Source organism: Lissotriton helveticus, chromosome 6 (genome assembly GCF_964261635.1).
Source record: "Lissotriton helveticus chromosome 6, aLisHel1.1, whole genome shotgun sequence".
Taxonomy (NCBI): domain Eukaryota; kingdom Metazoa; phylum Chordata; class Amphibia; order Caudata; family Salamandridae; genus Lissotriton; species Lissotriton helveticus.
Window position 1 is genome coordinate 1,103,034,274 of NC_136067.1, and position 22,527 is coordinate 1,103,056,800.

General features: G+C 41.2%; 1 protein-coding gene across 1 annotated transcript in view; it reads left to right on the forward strand.

Annotated features, from left to right (window-relative positions):
* Positions 1-22,527, forward strand: part of LOC144761652 (two pore calcium channel protein 1-like) — a 603,295-nt gene that overhangs the window by 238,564 nt on the left and 342,204 nt on the right. The window contains exons 6-7 of the mRNA XM_078646942.1: positions 14,312-14,430; positions 19,471-19,572. Coding sequence (XP_078503068.1) covers positions 14,312-14,430; positions 19,471-19,572 — 221 coding nt within the window. The remainder of the gene's footprint in view (positions 1-14,311; positions 14,431-19,470; positions 19,573-22,527) is intronic.

Here is a 22,527-nt window from a genome sequence, read left to right on the forward strand (position 1 = left end):
CTGGCGAAACCTGGTTGCAGTCCCTTCAGGGTGGCCATCACTGTACCACTGAAGTTACTTTACAAAACATTTTGATTTTACTAAAGTTATATGAACAATATACTTACATGGGATATCTGCCATCCCTCAAGATCCACCTGTAAGTTGGTGTCATTTACGTTTCTCTTCTACAGACTACACTTAATTGCATGGAGCAATGGATCAACTCACTCAAGTAACAGCTTGTCTTTATTATGATTAGCGGCGTTCAGCTCTTTTACAATGAGCACCTCCTCCACACACAAAGTAGTTCCTTTCAGTGAGAGGGACTGCTTTGGCAATGTATGCTTTTTGAGACCAAAACATAATTTAGCCAGCTTTTAAAAAAATATATTTGTGAGGGCCCATCAACTTTCCTAACAAAAAGTTTTACTAAAACCAGAACAAAATAGGCATTGACAGAGCCAAAAGGCTGGTAACCAATGCCAGACCTATTGACTTTGCCAATGATTGTATTCTCTCATCCCTTTGATGACATAAGTGTTCAGTTCATTACCTACCAGACCATTGAGCTCCTACTACAGTAATGGTTAACAGGTTTTCAGTAACTTGTCCATCTCCTGTTTGCTTAAATACCTGGCCACACATGCACTATATCCAAGATATCTACTATTGGATGCTCTCCCAGGATTTCGTACGAGACCTGGAAATCCACTAAGGAGATGCTGAAGTTGGATCCACCATCAGGTCTCTCTAGCACCATTCATGTGTATTTGTGGAGGAGCTCCTGCTCCACCAAATGTACGGTTCCCTGGATGCTTGTTGACACTGGGCCCAAATACCACAGCTATCCATATCGCCAGAAATATTGGAAAGCCAAGGAAAAATGTTGATCCCTCCAAGTTTCTTTTGGGGGCCTTTCCTGTTGCGGGTGATTAGCCCACCCACTCAAATGGGGCATCATTTTAATCGAGAGAAATGCAGAAACACAGAAAAGCAAAACATTTGTTATTATCTATTCAATTTCAGCCCATTTTTGTTTCCAAATGAAAGTCAGTGTGGAGAAAGAACACAGTTTCCAAACTGCCCTCGAATTACATGATATTATAGATTATCCCAAATTCAGATGTGTATAAATAACCACTATTTCTAAACTTCGATTCTTGGGCACATTTTGAAAATTCATAACTTTCCTTCATACCTATTTTTCATTCATTATCTTTTAATTTATTAATTGAGGCATAGTCGAAAGACGATGAAAAATAATTATAAGCCGTAGCTTGTTTGTTGGCTTTGGTTTTTGTTTGTTTTTGGACTATCAACAAACACTATTTATCCCTTCAACCAGAAAAGGCTGATGTGCATAACGGTATCTTACCTTTGTATTTCTGCTCTTTGGGAAAAACATTAGAGAAAAAAACTGTTCCACCCATTTCAGTTTTTTTCCTCTTACTACCATTAGCTTATGATTTTAATCAATCGTTTTTTGAGAAAACTATAAGGGATCCACACAATTGACCTCTTTCTGATTTCAGAATTTTGTCTGCTTTACAAAAATGTACAGCTTTCTCCATGGGTTTCATACCTCTTTCCCCCAAAACATTGCAAGTATCAAAACTGCAAAAATAGGAAATACTGACGACTTAGAAAACTACTTAGAAAACTGCAAAAACGGTGGTGAAAAAAAATTATATTTAACTACTCTGCCTGAAAGCTGGCAAGACCGTGATCTTAGCTCAACTAAACTTTAGTTGATGCTACTTTTAGGAGAAAAAAATGCACTTTCTTGCACAACCCCTTTTTCTAAAAGAAAAAAAACATTTTGTTACATTTTAGCAATGGTTTCCCTCCAGGGCAAGTCACAAACCCAAGGTATCTAAAGAATCCCCAACAGATCGTGGTGGGGTCAGGGGTGGAGGTGGTTAGGATGTGTATTCGCCCTGGATAGCTTTTGTGGAAAAAAGTTATGAAGGCTTAAGCATGAGCTGCCCCAAACATCTGCTGTATCACTATCAAACTCATGGTGCCGTGGGTGTTGACTGACACTGGGCCCAATGAAACAGTAGTGCATCCAAGGGAAAAGGGACTTTATGTGTCTTTCCCTTAAAAAAATGTTAAGCCTCATTCACCCTACTACATCTTCAACAGCCTTAAACCTTCTCAGTCCTCAAAGCCTCTCTGTTAACCAACAGACTCATAATCAGGCACACTGGAATTATGTGGCAGGTGACGACCAAATTATGGGGCAGGATTCCCTAAATTTTGTGGCTGCAAAGGCCAAATTATGCGGCGTAATGCAGCACATTTTATGATGATATTGCTTCCTTAGGTTTTTATTTTTACACAGGTTAACACAGTTTGGGCAAAGGTTTCATCCCATTAGTACCAGGTTAGCACTCAACTGCACAACAAGCAACGGAAAGGAGACCACTAAACATTTGCTAGGGCATTTCACTGAGCAGCAACATGTGTCACCACGTTTTTAGTTACTTTTGATCTGTTTGAGTTCGAATTTTTTTTTTTAATATACCGATTATGCAGCAAATGATGGAGCTTGTGTCAAATGCGGCAAATATATAGTTATGTGGAAAGAAAATCGCAGAATTGCAGTAGCCCTTTTGTGAGTGCAGCTGCTGTTCGTGGAGGTGTGCAGTGGCCATTGTGTTTGCTGCTGTCCTGTCCTATTGAACTACATGAAGAACACTCATTTGATTTGCTTCCATTAATGCCACTGGCACACATTCTACGCCGCAGGCACCTTTCTGTTTGCAAGTTCCCAACTTCAGAGGTCTAATGCTACTAAGGAACAAAAAAACGCACCCAAAAATACAGTGCGAGGCTGTATGGTTACGCTGTAAGGGGGAGCAAGCCACATCTGACTGACTGACTGACTGACTGACTGACTGACTGACTGATGATATTTCTAGAGCGCACTACTGCCGAGGCGTCTTGGCGCTGAGAGAGGGAGCTGAACCAAGTGCTAACCAGTGAATCATTGAGTGAAAAGCCATGTTTTGATTTCCTTCCTGAAAATCCTCCGGTTAGAGATCAGTCTAATGTGTAGCGGCATTGAATTCCACAGTTTTGAAGCCAAGTGGGAGAAAGCCTTGCCTCCCCAATGTAGTCTTTGTATCTTGGCGATATTGACCAGACCCTGAGAGGCAGACTTCAGGGGTCGGGTTGGCTGGTACCGGGAGAATAGGGATTGAAGATCGTATGCCCCTTCTCCAGACAGTGCCTTGTGAACCAGGCATAATGCTTTGAAGTCCACCCGCCGTCGTACTGGCAACCAATGTAGTTGCCTGATTGCGTGAGAAGTAGGATCGTGTTTAGGCAATTTGAGAAGTACTCTCGCTGCTGCATTTTGAACTGATTGTAGCTTGGCCAGTTGAGCAGTACCAGCTCCCAAATATAGGGCACACATCTTTGGCGCTACACAACCATTTTCTGCTGGTGTGTGCCAAATGTGTGGCCCAGATCCATTCTCGTATTTAGGGCCGCAATATAGTTCAACTTAATTTTTCAGTAGTTTAATACAGTTCACGCATGACCATTTCTACACTTTCAAATGTTATAACTTCTGACGTACATATTCTGTTGCTTCACATCTTCTCATGCCACTGATCCTTCCTTAAATTGTGATTTCTAGACTGCAGTCTTTTCTTTGCAATTTTATATTGAGCGAACTTGGCCCGAGGGCATTAGAGTGCTTTATAAGAGAACCAGATTACGTTACATGTGTTTTAGGAAAGGGGAGATTTAGGGCCTTATTATGAATTTGGTGGTCCTCCACCATCCGCTTTAGAACCGCTAAACCTGTAGTGCAACTGCCCGCCAGATCAGGAGTTAAATCCACCTTCCTGCACATTATACATACATGCCACACCGTGCAGAAAGTGGGGGTGCAAATACAAGGGGGCACTACTTGCACCCCCTTGCCCAAATCCAGCAGGGGGCCTTGTTGTTGCCTTTCTGTCAACTTTTTTAATGGCTGGATCACCTCCATGAAATGGGTGATGAAAATGCAACTCGTAATATGCTCAGCGGTGCCAGCATATTACAGCCGGTTGAAGATCGCCAGCCCAGCGGGATCCTTGATCCTGGTGGTCTCATGGTGGTTCGACCGCCGCTGTCGTAATACTGTGGGCACTGTGGCGGTGGTCGGACCGCCACCACGGCTTGAACTCGTCATAACGCACTAAGTAATTTGCCCAGGATCACAGGATGGCGAGGCAAGGTCTGGATTCGAGCCTGGTTCCACAGTTTCAAAGTCCGCAGCTCTGATCACCAGGCAACATAACATCTCCTCCCCTTCACCCCCCATGCTCTGAAAAACAAACAGTTACAATCAGGAGCGGAGGAGGCTGCATCTTTAACACCTGCTATTCTCCTGTTACTAATTTCTGTCACCAGCCTCCTCGTTGACAGACCTCTGCCCAAAGGCTCATTCGCCTCCTCTCCCTTCTTGCTCCTGCACCACTTATTATGAAATCCCTTTACCCCAGCAGAGCACCCACGACCCACATTTGGAAAAATTGCCCCTCTCTTTTTCAGCCTCACCTTCTTGGCCTGAACTTCGTGCCTGCCTCGTCCTTGGGTGCCATTTATTCTGCTTCAAGCTGTGCGGCCTACACAAGGTGGCCCTGGAGAAATCACAAATGCAAAATGATCTACTCCTCGCTGAAGTACTCTGCGAGTTAACGATTTGTGGTATTTTTTGTTTTGGTAGCAAGGTTGGATGAATGAAGGAATGAACGATGCAAGCACGTAAAACGTCATTGAAAGGCGCAGAACTTGTTTATTTTTCAAGGCCTGGTATTTTAGTTACTTGAGTTGTCGGCTGTGGTTGTAGCCCATGTCAAACAAGATCTAGATGAAGTGTGTATGTGAAGCAAGTGTTACATTCCGGAAATGTTCTTTCTATTCGTACTGTTGGAAATCGAGCTGTTAGATCTAGCAGGTGGCAAAATATTTTTGCAGAACTTGAATGAAAATATTTTTAGATACTATTTTATTTTAAGACTGGCCTTTCCTGAAGGTTTTATATATATTTTTTTTATTTAGGTTTTCTTTCACTTAACGTCATGAAAAAAGCAGTAAAACGAATTATATGGACATCCATAATATACCCCTTTCATCTTGATCTCCAACCGCCACAGTATAATACATGCAGTTTGCTGTAATACCTTCTTTGTAGTGCTGTTTATATTTTCTTTTAACGTAACAAATATTCTTAAATATGACCATACTCTGAATGGATGGAGTTATTACAAAATGAATGTACATGAGATGAGTATATGCATTCACGGGTTTGTTCTGACATCGGAGCATGTCCCTAATAAGAAAAGCTCGTAATTTGTGACTTGTAACATCCTTTTTACCAGTTAGTAGTGATGTAAAAAAGCTCCACATACTTAACAGTGGAACAATCTTCATGTGGCTCACTTGACGGTAAAATTATAGTCCTCCTTCTGCATGGGTCTTCTGTTTGGTTCTCTACACCAAACGCTGTTTCTTTTTTGAGTCTACACAAATGATTTGGAATCTGTCGCTACATATTTCAATTTTCATGCTGGAGAGTCGTGCACCTCTTGTTTTTTAACCTAAAATACGTTTTCTTCTTGTATTCCGACAGGTTCTGCTTATTATTTTGTTGATGTAGGTTGAAATACATCTTCTGTGTGATAGTAAAAGAAATGTATGTTATGGGGGCCGTAGCTGCCTTTTTCTGATTCTTGCAACTTTGGCCCTCTGTTTAGAAAACCTTTAAGTTGGTAGCTATTCCTTTATGGTAATTATCAATATTGTATTGATACTAAAGCAGGGAGCAGCACAAGGGAAGTCTGGCGTGGGGTGGGAGGCAGGGTGTGGGAAGAAATGGGAACAAATAGCTATTGTGCAAGCAATCAACAGAATATAGTTACTCCCTTAAATGGTGCAGTTGTTGTTTTATCTCCAATTTGATCTCTCTTAAGCAGAAGTGTCTATTCTGCATCTGTAAAGTTGTTGGGTTTCTGATGAAACTACAGATTAGCATCTCTTGAGGGCTTCTGTAATGGGGTGGTTGTGGTACCTTTTCTACAGTAGTAAAAGTAAAGTCCACCTCAGGAAAGTTGATAAGGCTCTTTCTCAAATTCCTTCATAAGGTATGAAGTGCCTCAGTGACTATACTGTCTTTGTTAGTTGAAGCATGTCGGAGGTTCTTCGGAAAAGGAGTATGTCCCTTGAAATATGTATAGGTAGTTTGAGGCTGGCGAGATCCCAGGCAATTCCTTCAAAATTCCTTTAGTTCTGTCAGTAGGAACCATCCGGGGAAATATAGCTTGTTATCAGTGGCATAAGCTGGCTGTAGGCAAGTCAGTGAGATTGTATGTAGTACCAACAGTTACTGTGGTTCTTCCACTGGTAGCAAACCCTCTATTGCTTTAGACCAACTGGCCACACAGCATCTTAGTCTGTGTTAAGAGACCTCTTGGTAACCCTACACCTATCTTCGAGTACCCTACTTGGCAGAAACTAGATAGGGATACCTGAATTGGAACAATAAACACAGAGGCATCTATTGCCAGTAGCCCAGAAAAATCGCTGCCACCCACTGCCCCCCAAAGAATTACCTTTAACAGAGGACGCAGTAATTTTGGAGTTGAACAAATAAAGACAATTGCATGTTTTAGGGGATTACCGTGTGGGAATTGCACTTACTTACCCAGCCAATTCGTACTTGTTTTTCACCTACAGAACCACTGATAGAGCACAGGTTCACCTGCTCGAGATTTTACCATACTCACCTGGCCCCATACACACTTACACACTTTGAACAGGTAAACCTACGCTTAAACCAGTAGTATTTACTTTAGGACCTATACCATTTGACTTACCAATCCTTGTCACCGGTACCTAGAGTCCTAAAGGATCAAGGGAGTTAGAATAATAGGCCGTATATGATCATTTGCACTCATTAAAATAACCACAGACTCGGTAAAGATTTAAATGCTTTATCTAAAAAATTCTTTAAATGTCACTATCCATACTAGATTAATCAGAGCTTGGTCAATTAAGAATAGTATCAAAGCAAGATGATGTGAGAGTATCATGAAATGTTCTTTAAGCATTGAAACATAGGAAGGGTAAGAAGAGGGACACTGAACAATGACATACCCTTACAACTTTTATATTTACCTAGAATGGTGTGAAGACCAACCCTGGCCACGGGCTGGGATAAAGGATAGGACCCCCGATGTGCAGGTGCCAACAGGATAGAACAGGTGTAGACCAGAAATCAGGATAAGTACAGACCAAATTGGATCAGGACAGGACCACCGCAGGTCAGGACCGGCACCCACAGCTAAAGTGCAACGCCAGCGTCACACCCCTCTCTGCAGCTAACAGTCGGACCCTGATTGAGTTAGCGAATCTTCTCCATTAGAAACCCCAATTGGGTTATTTAACTCCTTCCCCGAACCCCGATTGGGTTATCGAATCTTCTGACAGAGTGCTCCGCCGGCACATCTGCTCTCGATCACCTATTGAGTGCGTTGGGTCAGTGACAGGTCATCTATTCGGACAAGTCGGACAATCTAACTAGCTAAGCCTACCTTAGATATACCATTTTCCAGGGCAGTGTACCACCCCCCAATGTTGCAAATGTGTGAATTCCCTCAATTTGATTGGTTAAAAGACGAGGAGTGGTCATCACACCATACCAGTTATGAGGTCATGCTCTTCAATATTCAGATCCATGTTCTCGCCCAATATTTTATTTTCCAATGCACTTTTATTCCACCCAATAATGAATGTTCCAATATTAATGCAATGTATAATTTTACATCCTCTTGGAGGTTCAGGAGGTCGGTTTCCCAGGAACATCTTCTAGCAAGTCAGGAGCTGGCATGGATTCAATGCCATGGCTTGTAGACTCGGGTGAGTTTGGCGCATGCCCAGTTTCAGGACCCAAGATGGAACATTATTACACTCAATTGGTCAGAACATGAGCTAATAGCAAAGTCAAAGAGAAACAGCTTTAGAACAAAGAATAAATGAATGCACTGTATACCACTTATCTCTACTCTATTCCCATTACTTCATTTTAACTGCAGCATTAGGGTTTATGCAGAACGAACAACTTAGTAAAAGCAACATTGCAAGCTTTAGCACGTTATAACATAGAGCAGCCATCTTTAGTTCTAGTGCGCAGAAGCAAAGCTTTCCCACCAAGCAGTAAGTACGTCATGTCACGTGAGTGTGACAGACGCATGCGCAGAAAAGTTCCCGCGTTGCGACGGCCATTTTGGGTTACTCGAGTTACAGTTAGTAAGAAGCACATAGGAAAGCTTCCCCTAGATACTAAAAATGTCGTGTGGTGCATTGTTAGTAAGACGAAACATGTTTATTAGTGTATTACATTTTATTTTGAGAGGGCTGAGTCCAATCAAGTCGCTTTACGTGCAGAACCTTGCTTCATCAATCCCCTCTTTGATGATATTTTATATCATCACGTATTACAGTAACAGATACCAACTTTTCAACATTTACTCATTTCTATTTCTTCAAACACTCTTTTAGGCTTTTCCCCATTATTCATGTGGAAGTTTTTCATTTTCTTGTACAAAATTCTTCAAGCTCAATTTCACTGAAGTTTCTTTTCTTTCTTATTTACTGCATATGTCTTTTTATGCTTGCGACATTTGCAACAAATTATTATTCCCAAAATCAGTAGGGCTACTCCCACCATTGGCATCAGTATTTTACCTACAAAACTCTTTCCTACGTTAGTGAACCAACTACTTATTGAGGAGAGATCACTAATTCGTCTCTTCCATGCACTGTCAACCTCCAGTGGTTTCAGTTCTTCTCTCAAATTAGTAATATTTCTTGCGTACGTTTTAATTTCTACGCTTTCGTCTGGAATGTAAGTGCAACAATGTTCCGCCTTCAGCATTGGTTCACCGGCAATTTATGACTAGAGTGTGACCTACGCAGGGCTTTGATCTAGTAAGGAGCGGACCTTGGAAGTCCCGACCCTGAGATACGTACTACAGTTTCGATCACCATACAGATATATAGTATGGCCAGCATTCTGTATTCTTTCATGCATCATTAACCTGAGTCTATTGGGACTATTGTTCAGAGTACCACTCTGACTACAGAGTGTGCTCCCTGGTTATTACTAATCAAGAAAAAGATTACTATACATGGAAATTATTACTTAATGCGCCCTGACAAAGGAATCCAGGACCAAGAGTTCCTTTCCGAAACGCGCGTCGGCGCTTCTTTTTGTTTACTGTTTATGTATATATTTTATGTTTGTTTAAAGTCTTTATAGTGTGTATCTTTCCATGTGTTGGGGTTGAAAGATTAGTGAGACTGTCGGTCCGTATGAGTTGTATGACTGGGTTTATTGAGCTGATGTGTGTGATAGTCTTACCTTTTGGGGGCTAATGTATATAGTATAAATATGTGTATATAGAACATTCACAAAATATTAGTTTCATGGTCATGTGATTGTGTTATAATGTTCTTATTTATCAAAAAAATTATATAAATAAAAAAGACAATGCTTTCTTTATAATTTCTGTTTGTGGGACAATGTCAATATTTAAATTGATGTAGGATATATTACCTAAACTTAATTAGATTTTAGCGAGAGGTCGATGTTCTTGTACTTGTATTTTCCCTGCTCCCCTCTCCAAGTATCTGCTGTCGGGGACCCTCTGTTGTTGTTTTGTAGCGTCTTCAGCATTCTACAGACTCCGCCCTCTTTAGCCAATAATATGTCAAGAGCAAGTCAATTTTGTACAACCATTGATCTTACCGCAACGAATTCGATATTGATCATCAAGAATCCACTAGCAGTGTCAGTCGATAAGCGATCTACCACTGTTGACAATTTGCAATTTCTTTGAGTCTTCAGAACCACTCCCACTGAAGGTATTATTGCACTAAATATGTCACCTTCAATTTCAGCAAATGATGCTCTTTTACTACGAGTTAGTCCATTAATTTCTTCATTGCTTCCAGTGATTTTCTCTACATGGTATACCTTTGGGAATACTATTCCAAAATAGCAACTCCCGTATCAATGATCAGGCAATTTAAAATAGGCCTTGTTCCCACAAATGTAATAAATTCCAGGATAAACTGGTTCACTTCCATCTTTGAAACCACAACCCCCAATAACTTTGAAAATGTGTTCACATTCACTGGAACCAATGGATATATTGTTCTAATAATCTGTTTTCTCTCTATGGAGACAGAGTTTCCCTTTCTTTTCAAAATCCAGCAACATAGCAGCTTGAGTCTTGCCATTAGAGGTAAACGATTTATTTTCAGCCCATTTAGAAATCTTTCACTTATGATCAGTGGCTTTGCTATGGAAATCCTGTCTCATTTTCTCGACTAAATCTAAAAACATCTTTTGTTTCTCTTGTAATATGCATGTTAGATTTTCTTTGTGAGCCTTAGTTATATCTATTGATCCTATTGTTAGAAAATAATCTCCCATAAAGTGTGTAGATTCTCTAGTACCAGAAATAAGATTTAAATTTCTACGTAAAGGAACCTCAGAAAAGACTACATCAAAATTAAAATAATAATATTGTAATTTTCAAGTTCTATAAAACAGACTAGCTAAAATGCTAAATGAAATACCATAGGTCAGTGGTAGGTGATGGTAAGTAACCCCTTCAGCTACTGATGTGGGCAGCTTCATGCACACGTAGCAATCACTGATTTCCATAGCTTCTACGTAATGTACTAACAAATTAGAAAATACATTTAAATGAGTTCTATTTCTAGCTCTTCTATAATGTAAGTCTCCCTCATCTGGTGCTTCTAAATCTACTCTAGGTTGTTTAAGATTAACTGCTTTCTTATGTGTATGTGTATCTATTGTCTTAGGTGAACCTACTTGCTCAGGTATATTAGTGTTATTCTGCATTTCTTTGCTCATTAGGTAAGGTATAGCTAAAGTCAATCCAAACCATACTACAATCAGAAGCAGTTTTACGAGGTTCTCCTAAATCTGATGGGCAAGGTAACTTTGTACCTAGCCCCTTGGAATGAATTAAAAGGCCACTTGTAGTGAAAACCAGTGCACCTTCAGTCCCCTCTGGGACTGCCCTTTGACAAACCTCTTTGCAGAGAATGCCTACAGACAGTCTTCTGCCCAGTGCACTTGGTTCTCACCTCCCTCTTAGGCAACGTACATGTATGAGCCATTGATATTGGTGTCTGTGAAATGATTTTTTGTGCAGCAGGTAGCATGGTCTATAACAATTTCTCGCTAAGTTGACTGTTGCAAGCTAGCTCTGGAGGCCCACTCATTAATCTGAAGGTGCTTGCTCAATTCCTTCTTGTATGGCGGAGATTTGACAGTGGCCTTTCCATTTTTTTTCCTTAATGTAAAGCACAATCCTGTGGCAGCCCACAGGTTGCGTGTTGTGTTGGCTGTGTTGGAAATCCTTTTCATTATCTAAATGCTTCTTGTGCCCTTTTTTGTTGGATCATCTGAGTGTTTATTCTTTATGTGTCCAGTGATACCAATGTTGTGCTAAGAGTAACTGTGCATCTAGGAGCTTCAGACTAAGGATTTCAATCATATTTCACATGTGTTCTTGGTCTTGAGCTGGAAAAATGATATAGTTAAACACCAATAAGATTGTAGCCATGTTTGTTCATTAGTTTTCAACACACATATACAGTATTAGACCCACACCACTGATGATCTTATAGAGAGACCATATGTTTCCTGCACTAGCTGCTTTATACTGCTTTTATTTAGCTACCACATGAGCTTTAAATCAATGTGTGTCTTGCACAGCAGTTTCGTACCAAGAAGACAGATCCGGGGGCGAAACACATGTTGGATGTAGACCTTTGAACTGCACAATGAAGATTAAAATAACCCAACAAGCTATTCGCTGCACCTACTCACGGTTTTCTGAATCTCTTTTCTCTCATTGTATGTATTATATTGGCTTGGATCGTAATTGCATTTATATAGCGCTTACTACCCCTGATGAGGGGTTGAGGGGCTTTTTCAGCTTGTAGCACGCTACTCCGGAATTCTTAAAGGTTAGGATTGATTTAGTATAGTGAAATATGAAACTAATTTGAGTGGATATGTTAGTCAATTGTGATGTAACAATGTGAACTATACAGTGCCAGCATATCTAACCCAATCTGTGTGCTACAATAATTGGTGGGACATGGCCGTACCCACCCTACATGAATGCACAGGCACAGTGCACCGGAAATTCACTTTGAAATAATGCATTACAGTATAACCACTGAGTCTGGAGGCCTGACCTAATACTGGACACATTTCACTATCAGTGGTGGCTGGTGTGCTGGGACAGGAGGCCCCAGTTCCACCAACACCGATATGAAGCTCATTCGCAGCCACTCATGCATGAAAACCCGATCTGATAGATTGTCAGATCATGTTTTCATCCACACTTGCCAGTGCACAAGCTAACCCGATGGCTCACGATAACGGAAAGAGGAACTTGAGGACTGCGGTATATTTACAGATGGCAGAGACAGCATATAGCAGTCTGCAGACGGATGGATGTTTGTACGGCATATATATGATGGGTGCGATTCAATGTTGTACCCCTCTCATGCACGCAGTCAATACTGTGTTCGCATGCCCTGTCTAAGTGAGGCTGCCTAGGGGCACTTACCAAGCAGCTCCCTAGCACATTGTAAAGCCAATTATAGCAGCAGAAGATGGGATCAAGGCAGGCAGAGCCTACCCCAAACCCACTCCCAGCTTCTGATAGGTCTAGAACTATCTTTAAAATATGTGCACCTCTAAATGTGACCTTAACTTTTCCTCTCAAATCAACACAACGGTCAGCACACTCTTCTGCAAATCATGATGATCTATTGTTAGGCTCTTGATTTCCTGCAAACTAATCACTGGGGGGGAACGTACAAGGGCACTAGTCCTGCCCCCACTTAGACAACTGTAGCTTAACCTATACAGATGGATCAAAAAGAATCTATGGAAAATACAACTAATGCAATTATACGCACCCAACTATTTCTAAACCTAAAAAGCATGACTGATGATACTCCTACAGCAAAGGCACTCCACTGGCTCCCAGTGGAGCAAAGAATGAAGTTCAAGGCTGTCTCATTTATGTTCATAGCCTGTGAGGTTTGTGGTTCCAGATACTTTCCAAAGCTTGCCCTGACTATATTCTGACAGACTCTAATATCAAGTACTGCAAAGTCGAGCTGCCAACCCACATTTCAGAGAAGTAAATTGGAAATAAAAGTAGAAATTTACGAAGGAGACTCTTTCTGGAGTGGTCTTAAAGCTTATCTCAGATCTCTGAAGAGCCTGGAAATCATACTGTAGAAGTTGAACACGTCTAACTTAAATAAGTCTTTACGACCTCCCTAGAATTGTACATGTCCATCCACTTGGCAAATGCACCCAAGAACCGTCCTACACCATCCCAGGGGGATGGAAACAGTTACTGTAGGAGGCAGAGTGTATGACTCTTTGTGAGGTTCCATCTACAGAAGATATTGCTGTGATACCTTCTTGACCTCAGAGCTGGAAAGAGACTGTATGGCGACATATGCATGTTCTACAAAACTCCAAAATGCATAAATACTTGGGTTTATTCTGCGTAAAAAGATGGGTCTATTCCAACAAAAATGGCCCCTATGTGGAACAGAATAATAGGCATATTGCTCACACATTATTGTATGTATATTTACGTAGGGTTGGAAATATTTGCAAAACACAAGAATTTACTGAATTGTGTATTTGTCATAACAGTGATATATTTGTAACATAACAACAGTATACAGGTGGCAAGTCATGGATATATTATGCAACTAAACAGTAGCCATATTCTGACAATGAGAATAAATTGTTGTTGAATTTTATCAATTTTCTGCAAAATACCTATGTTCATACCCTTAATGACATTGATCGGAATAATCTGCAGTTGTGTGTTAGCTATTTTATGCAGAGCAAGAAACGCATGTAGGTAGGTATCCTGTCCTGTCATGGAGTGATCTTTTGTGGCACACCTGGATGTCTTGTCCCTTGAGACAAAACTCCTTTGTCTGTATCTTCCAGGGCAACAATAGGCCGCAACAAAAGAATTAATCACAGGGGCAGTGATGTTGTCTTTCTCCATGCTTGTTAAAAAAAATTCAACGAGTTCAGCACATGGGAGCATCTTTGCCTTAGTGGTGCTCATTAACTACTGAGATTCAACAATCTCTGTGCTATTACCGTGATATTGACAGAAAGAAGTTGTGTTATTTAAGCGGTCAAATTATGATTTCTATACTTCTGTTTTGGCAGATACGGCGAGCATTCCGAAGCATCCGTAACACACTGCCAGAGATCCTTTATGTGTTCCTGTTGTTTATCTTCAGTGTTCTGATGTTTTCACTTATGGCCTTGAAGCTATTTGGAAGCAGGTGAGGATCTGATTTGGGCGATGTATATATATATATATATATATATGGGCTATCTGACATTCTACATCTTCAGTAGAATGACCTGGGTTTTAGGCTAAAAGTAAGTCACCAATATGGTGTCTTTACCTGAAGAATTTCTTAATACACAATAATGTCTATGAAATTTTGTACAATTTGTAATTTCTACAAGAGCAGTTGAATAGATGTCTGTGCAAACATTGAATACAAGACTAGGGCATTTGAGCTACTGATCGTACAGTGCCTAATCCACTGTACATCATTTTTTTTAACACCAGATATTTTATTTATTATGTTAATTAAAGAAAACCAATAGAACACACATGTCCAACAAAACCCAAACGAAGGGAAAATCAATCTTGAATCCTGTAGCCACCAGGGGTTAGTAGATCAAAAAGTATGCCTTATAGAAACCATGATAAAGAAGAGTAGAGCAAATGGACGCCTGGGCCTAAATGGCCTACCATCAGCTCTTTTTAGATCTAGCATTGAATTCTGGGATGAAAAACTCAACATCCTGTACAGCGCAGTTAACCTACAGCAGGCTGTCACAGACTCCCGGTGTGGCTCCATAATCCATTCAATCTATAAAGGAGGTGATAGGAGCAATCCAGCCAACTATTGTCTGATTGCTCTGCTTGATATAGATTCGAAGCACGGTGCCAGTTTGATATTACAAGATCTGTTAGAATGGGCAACCCGCCTGGAACTCATTCCTTGGAAGCCACCCTGGCACTATGCATGGTAAAGGCCTTCAGCACAACCACTGTATATGCCAGTTTTATAGACTTTAAGACTTTATTTGACAGGGTCTTTCAAGATTTGCTGTGGCAGAAATCTACAAGTGCTGGGATTCCATCAAAACTAATGAAAGTCATCCACTTATTGTGTTCCAAAACATGGATTTGTGTGAAGATCGGTGATGGCACCAAGCTCTCCTGGAAAATCTACACTACATTCTGCTTGAATTAGGGTTGCGTCCTCTCACCCCTGCTGTTCAACATCTTTCTCTCAAGCCTGTCCAGAGATTTAGACATACCAAACGCCCACACGATAAAACTTGCAGGCCATGTCCTCATTTATGAATTTGCCTCACTTATGTATTGTATGCCAACGACCTGCTCTTAATGAACATGGCCCCTGTAGAGCTGCAACAACTCTTACATGCCCTCTCTGCATTCCCACTGCAGAACAAATTAGAAATCCATTCAATGAAACTAAAGTAGTGAAGTTCAGCAAGAAGCTAAGCACACCTGGCTTTTAGTACATTAATGGAACGCGACTCACTTGTGACACACAATACAAATAGATTGGGGGATTATACAATGCCAGGGACACCAACCACATAGAGAGAAATTAAATGCAAAGCCGCCTCTCTGACGCCAGGCTTTACCACCCTCTCAAGGTCAGTGCAGGGCACCATTTTAGGACCTCCGCAAAGGCAAAATGTCTACCAACAGTCATGTATGGCTGTGAAATCATACTGGGAAAGGTGTCCAGGCTGTTAAATCTAACACTGAAGAAAGCCCACCTGCCAGTTTAGAAGCTTCCAAATCGCATCTCACAGGCCAATTGTGCTTTGAGTTTGGGCTGATAAAACTGTCTTGGTCATTTAAAAGCTCTTTCCTCAAGATGTCTCATAAATTTAAAATGGAGAAGAAAACTCTCTAGCACTATACGTCTGGAAATAAATAAACAGAATTAGCAGTCCATATTTATCCAAACATTAGCAGAAGCACAACAGTTTTTACAATCTTCCAATTGTGGAATACCCAGGTATTACCAAATTATTAAAAAAAAAACTTAACATAAAGACCAACTCCCTCTCCTTATTAATACCTACAGGCCTCTTCAACCCCAACCCTATTTTGACATGGGGTATGCGTAAAAGCTAAAGTTTATGCACCTCTGGTTAGGTGTTCAACCAACACAGGACTCAATGCCTACTTGGCTAGAAACCGATGATGCAGTAGACTGCAGATTGTGTGGCTCGGAGAAGGAGACTATGATCCATGTCCTCTGTACTTGCCCCATCATGCTGCCTGAACGAACAGAGATGCTTTGTGGTGTTTTCAAGTAAGCCATGATGCAAACCTGCAGACAAGCTCTCATCACAGTACTTAACCCCAAGCACATCCAACTAAAGGTACAGATGATGAAGTTTTTAACAATATTCGATACAAGGGGAAAGGCCGTCACGGAGCAGAGCAAACCTCAAAATCGCTGTGACAGAGAACTCAAGGTTGAAGCGTGATGCTGTTGCCAGGCACGTGACTGGACCACCTTGTTCTCACTTGCAAATCCGAAATGCCATTGTGTACATTGTGACTTGTAATTGCCATTACGAATGGTAATGCCCAAGTTGAAAACTCTTGTGAGTTGCAAGTGGAAAAAGATACTTCCTCTTCCTGTTTTTTCATTGGCTTGTGTCATTGTCAATTGTAAACTGTGGCTTTTCATTAGTCAATAGGCTTAGTAGTCCCTCCTTAGTACCATGTATTCCCATTTTGTAACCTCCCTTGAGGACATTCCCTGTTACACGTGTTGTTGCTCTTTAGGCTTTAATTACAGCCTCTGAGCACTTTTTTGTCTAAGAGCTATGTTGTGCATTTGCAAGAGCTCAAGTTATTGGCACTGTAAATGACAATGCCTTTTATTTATCTGTTTAAAAAAAAACACATAAAAAAAGTCATTTAATTTACAATGCCAATAGCTCAAACTCTCGTAAATGTGAGTCCCATTGCATTGCAAATGCTTGTTTAACTACCGACTCTGTCTGTAATCTAAAGCAATCAGGCTTTGTCTAGATCTAGGTGGTTGGGACCCTGCCCCCTTTGCATTGTGACTTATCTTTTGACTAGAAGTAAGGCTATTGTAATACATTTTCTAATCTTTTTAAGTATTTTGTGAGGGAAGCTCAGTACTGTCACCAGCAAAGAGGATGTTAGTGCGAGTATAGTCATATCAAATACATTTCTGAGTATGACTCTCTAATATGACTCTGTACCTGGACAGTACAAGGCCAGGTACAGAAAGTCCCTACATAGTCTGCAAATTTCATCTGGTCACACACCCCTACCCACCAGTTGTTTTAGGGCTGAGATAGATGTTAAAGAATGTGTAATCCTGCCCTGTATCTGCCATTCACTGTTATCTCCCTGGTTTGCCAACAGCAACAATTTCACCGATCATCAGTCTCCTGTGTGCCTAGGTCCCTCTCCCAGCTTCCCCTGACCCCCAGTGGACATAGCAGCTTACTCATTTGTGACATTTTATATAGTTTCGATTCTATGTGGTATGCATGCTCAGAAGTGCAGCTATAGTCTAAAACTGGGATTGCAAAGGACTCTTGCGGAAATGTATTGAATGCAGTCTTAATGTGTGCGTGTTTTTTTATTCATTGATTTTGTAACATACAAAACATATTACAGATTGCATCTTAAAATTGGTGCATTACATCACCGTTTCGTTATCACCATTGTACAAAAATGCAATTCGAGACGGGGACGGGTAAGGAGCAGAAAGGGAGGGAAGTTGGAAGAAAGAGGAAGGGAAATAAGAAATTGAATGCAGAATTGAAGGCGAGTCTGCGTCTGAACTATAGAAACACGTCTAGCTGGGACCTTGCTATCAGTGTAGGAAATTTGTCTAGAAAATATATTGGGGGTCTGAAAACGTGTCACTCAACATGTGTCGGCATCTGAATTTTTCATGGTTTACTTGCCAAATGCGTACCAACGACTCAGACCTGGAGTGGGTAGTCCCTGTATGGACTTTGGTGGTCCCTGACTGCACCCATCTCTCTATTGTAGATCTTACCCATTTTTATGCCAAGATACTTCACTAAGTCTGGTTGCCAAATCAGTGAATATTATGTCTTGCATTCATATGTGCTGGACATTTGAGGGAATAGCATTGCTTTGTCCCAGTTGATAGTGAGTCTTCCAAATTTTTAAAGAATGCTTTGATCATGGTTGATATATTGGCAGAGGGGTCTCTAATGACTAGCAGGACGCTTTCAGCGTAGAGTGTTAAGAGCACCAGACTGGACATAAGTCAGTACCACTGTGGGAATAATGGCACACTAGTGGCTCTATTCCAGTTGCAAAGATGAGTGAGGACCAGGGGCATCCTTTCCTCCTGAGATACATTCACTGTGTTTGAAAGTGGTGTTGACCAGCTCCAAAGGCGTGGGCTGAGCATACAAGAGCCTCAGCCAAGACAAGAATTCAGCTCCCAAGCCATTCATTTTGAAAGTAGGAACATAAAATTCATTTTGAGGGAGTCAAAAGCCTTTGTAACGTCACATTTTCAAAATTGTATCTTGTCTTGGAATACCAAGGGCAGCATGTAAGCCAAGTACTCAACAATAAATGATTTAGCAGAAAACTGGTGGCGAGGAGCAGTAAAACAGTGAAAACTAAATAAATACAATAATGACCCTGCACCATGGGATCATTAGTTTTTCATTTTTCAAAAACATACTCCTGCTTTGGGAGTTTTGTTTTTGAAAATTAAAAAACTTGTCAAGGTTTGAAGGTCTGTCAACATTTTACAACATTGAGAGGAACCACTGTCACAGCTGTATATGCCAATGTTTTTAATTGTCCGTGGGGTTGGTGGACCACTCTAGATATGGCACGCAGAAGACCCTTGGGCTGGCAGGGACAATTTCCTCCATCATTCTGATGGAGTATCCTCCACCAGCCAAGCTCAAAATCAGCCCCTGTGTGATATTATGTTTGACCAATTATTGCGGGTAAGGAACGTAAGGGCATCAATATGTCTCCCAGCACATGCAACAATGGTTGGTTAAATATTACCACTCGGGGAGGCAACTTGCTCACCTTACCACGTTTGTTGTTTAGGAGTGAGGCACCTCACTCAAAAAACGGCTCCACATTCAGTAAAAAAGATGATTGCACAGTTGTTCTCACATAAACATTTTCCATAGCAAAAATGTATGCAAATCTTTTAAAGAAATCTTTAGTTAATTTCTTCTTTTGGTCTTTTATTTTTCAGAAATCTTTCAACATCTGAAGGAACACCATATTTTACAAATTACCTGGATGCAGTGTTTGATCTCTACGTCTTGGTCACAACTGCCAATAGCCCCGATGTCATGTATGTATTTTTTTTTAACTTTTTCAAATGCAAAATCTGTATTAAAAAATAATGACATAATTTATGAAACGCCTTCATGACCTCAAAGAACTGATTTATTAACCTATCCCATTTACTGGATCGACAATGTAACATTTCACGTTGTGGTATGGTAGATAGAGTTTCCTTTTTATCAGTGAATTATACAGGAATAACACATAGACTGTAGTTTTGACTGCTGCACTATTAGGTCTGCCTGACCGCATGTCATGAAGTCTCTACAAAGAAAACAAAAACAAAAAAATATCGAGAGACAGAGCTTTAGGTCAGCCCCTTTAACATTTACCTTCCCTGTTTTTTTTCTGGTAGAAATTGCATGGCTGAGCTGTCCTTCAAATCTTGGATCAACCCACTACATTTGCAAATGTTTACATTGCGCCATGACAGTTTCCATTGGTGCCCAGTAGTTGTTAACTGATATCCTTTCAACTGGAATGAATGCGACGCTTCTGCTCCTCTGACACCCACTGTGAGGACCGACGCATGCTGTAGCCAATAAGCGTTAAATAATAATGCTTTTAATAATAAAGCAAAGTCTTTACAGAAGGATTATGCTGTTGCACCCGATCAGCGAGGCACCATGAGCTGCAGGAAAACAACTGTATTGCTCACTATAGGTGCTGTGGAGGCCAGCAAAGCTCCCTTCCCAAGGCAAGAGATGGGGTTATTGGGACATTGACTACTAAATGAGCAGGATAGAGTCCAGTCCTACTCATTAAATATTCAATATTCAAGCAATCCCTTCCCTTCTCATTAATATTACTCCAAACTTAATTTATGCTCCCATCAGAGCTGCTCAAAATATATTTTGAGTGCCCAGTGACTTCTGTGTCTTTCGGCAGACCAATGTGAGCTCCATCTCCCACAGGCATGCCCGCCAGCGCCATTTGCAAGTCAGGAAGTTCACTAGGCTGGGATTAGCGCCTGTGCTTGCTGAAGGACTGTCGTTTAGATCTAGACTCTGTCTCAAGGCCTGCCAGACTGCCACCTTCTGATGTCTCCGGGTCAACACTGCACACAACACTTCTACAGCCCCTCACCTGGGTTGTAATGTGAGCAGTCAGCCTCGGAGGGGCGCTGCAGAGCCAATGGCATCCAGGCTGTTCTTCAACTACATTCCCCTGCCCAGGAGGTGGACAAATGCTGCTCTGATGAAGCACCACCCCATATAAATTGGAAACTGCAGGGAAACTCGTCACCGCCAGTTCGCTCCAGTGAAGCCAGGTGTGTTGGGAGGGTTCCTAAACTAAGGACCAAACCTACAGAGAGATGAGACCACCTGCTTCAGAGGAGATGCACTTAGCAGCTACACCTTATTTCCATCAGCATTTTAAATAAAATAAGAACATAAATGCATAGGAAATGTTTCGATATTTTAGATATCTACAGGGCGACCGGCAAATTCTCAAAAATATGACTGGTTAAAGCAAACCAGTCACAAAACCGCTTATTGGTCGTAGATGCCTATTTACTTGTCTTGCGAAGTGTGTCTTTTAGATTTCATTAGATCGTTTCCCAGGGGATCTCTGTCATGAATTGAGCCTAGATATCGCAGAATAGTGTCCCGAAATCCTGTGTTTACAATCTCCATGCACCAAAATCACAAACCGGTACAGCACAGGAGAAGGATAGGAAAGTAGGCAATGGCTAGCAGTCAAATTCAACAGGTGTGACTTAAAAGTGATAGTGCTGTGCAGAGTTTTTGGCATTTCCAGTGCTTGTTTAATGACATGCTGAAATTTTACAGTGGTAATCATTAGTCCCTTTTTGATAGACAGGAGATCCTACCACTTTATTTGGCTTTTTCTCCTCAGGTCCAGGAAGATTAGTACCTTACAGTCTTTCGTAGTTCAGTCAATTTACTCTGTTTTGCTGCTGCTCGATTCACCGACTCCCTCTGGGTTGAGTCTCTCATTCCCACTACAATATTGAAGGCACCAGGAACTCTCTATAAAAGCCATCTTGTGTGTCACCATCCAATTTTTCTTTGCTTTTGCAGGATTATCTTGGAACACGTCTATCTGTAGACAGTAGGGGAATACCAAGCACCAGTATTCTGACTCTTACGACTTTGTTTTTCAGGATTTGCATATTATTTTTATAGAATATCTTGGTCATTATTGCACTTTCTTTGAACACTTCATGATGCTGCATCTTATCTTCGTTGGTCGGAGCCATGGCCTCCAAAGTCATGACCGTCTATTCTGGCCCATGAACTTGGGTCTCTAGAACAGCAGTCTACAAAATTAATCCATTATCAACGCTTCTCCTTCAGTAAAATGGGACACCCTAGGATTTCCATCCTATATTCTCAGACAGATAATTAACTTCTGAATTCCTCAAGCGAAATAAAACTTCTACCTTCTTTTTTCAGTACCTTTAGGAGGATGGTCTGTGTAGGTAATATTCCATTTCCACAAGAATTCTTTGCTCATGATGTCTCCCGCGTCACACTGGAATTAAATGGAGGGCCACCCAGCTTCACACACACTTTGGTACATCCGGGAATACGGCACTGTTCATTTTGCCAGAAAGACATCTGTGTCCTTTTGCTGATTAGGTACATCCAGTGCCTTCCGGTGCCACACTGCGTGAGCAGAGATGGGGTGTCCCCCACTGGTGCTGTGCACCAAAAGAATCTCTTGAACTTTCACTGTGACACATCCAATGGCTGCCGCTCTCACAATGCAGTAGTAGGGGTAAGCGAAGTCCCAGACCCCTCTCAGGGCAAGTGCCGTAAAGCACCACTCAAGGTTGCACCAATATTCTGGAGGCCATTTGGACTCCACGCAGAGTGACCAGGGTCCCAAACCTCGCATATTTCCTTACCTGAGGCGGTAAATTAACTCACAAGAAATGCTTATCGGGTGCACGCACAGCTGTAAAGCTGCTTACTCATACCTTCTAAGGACAAGC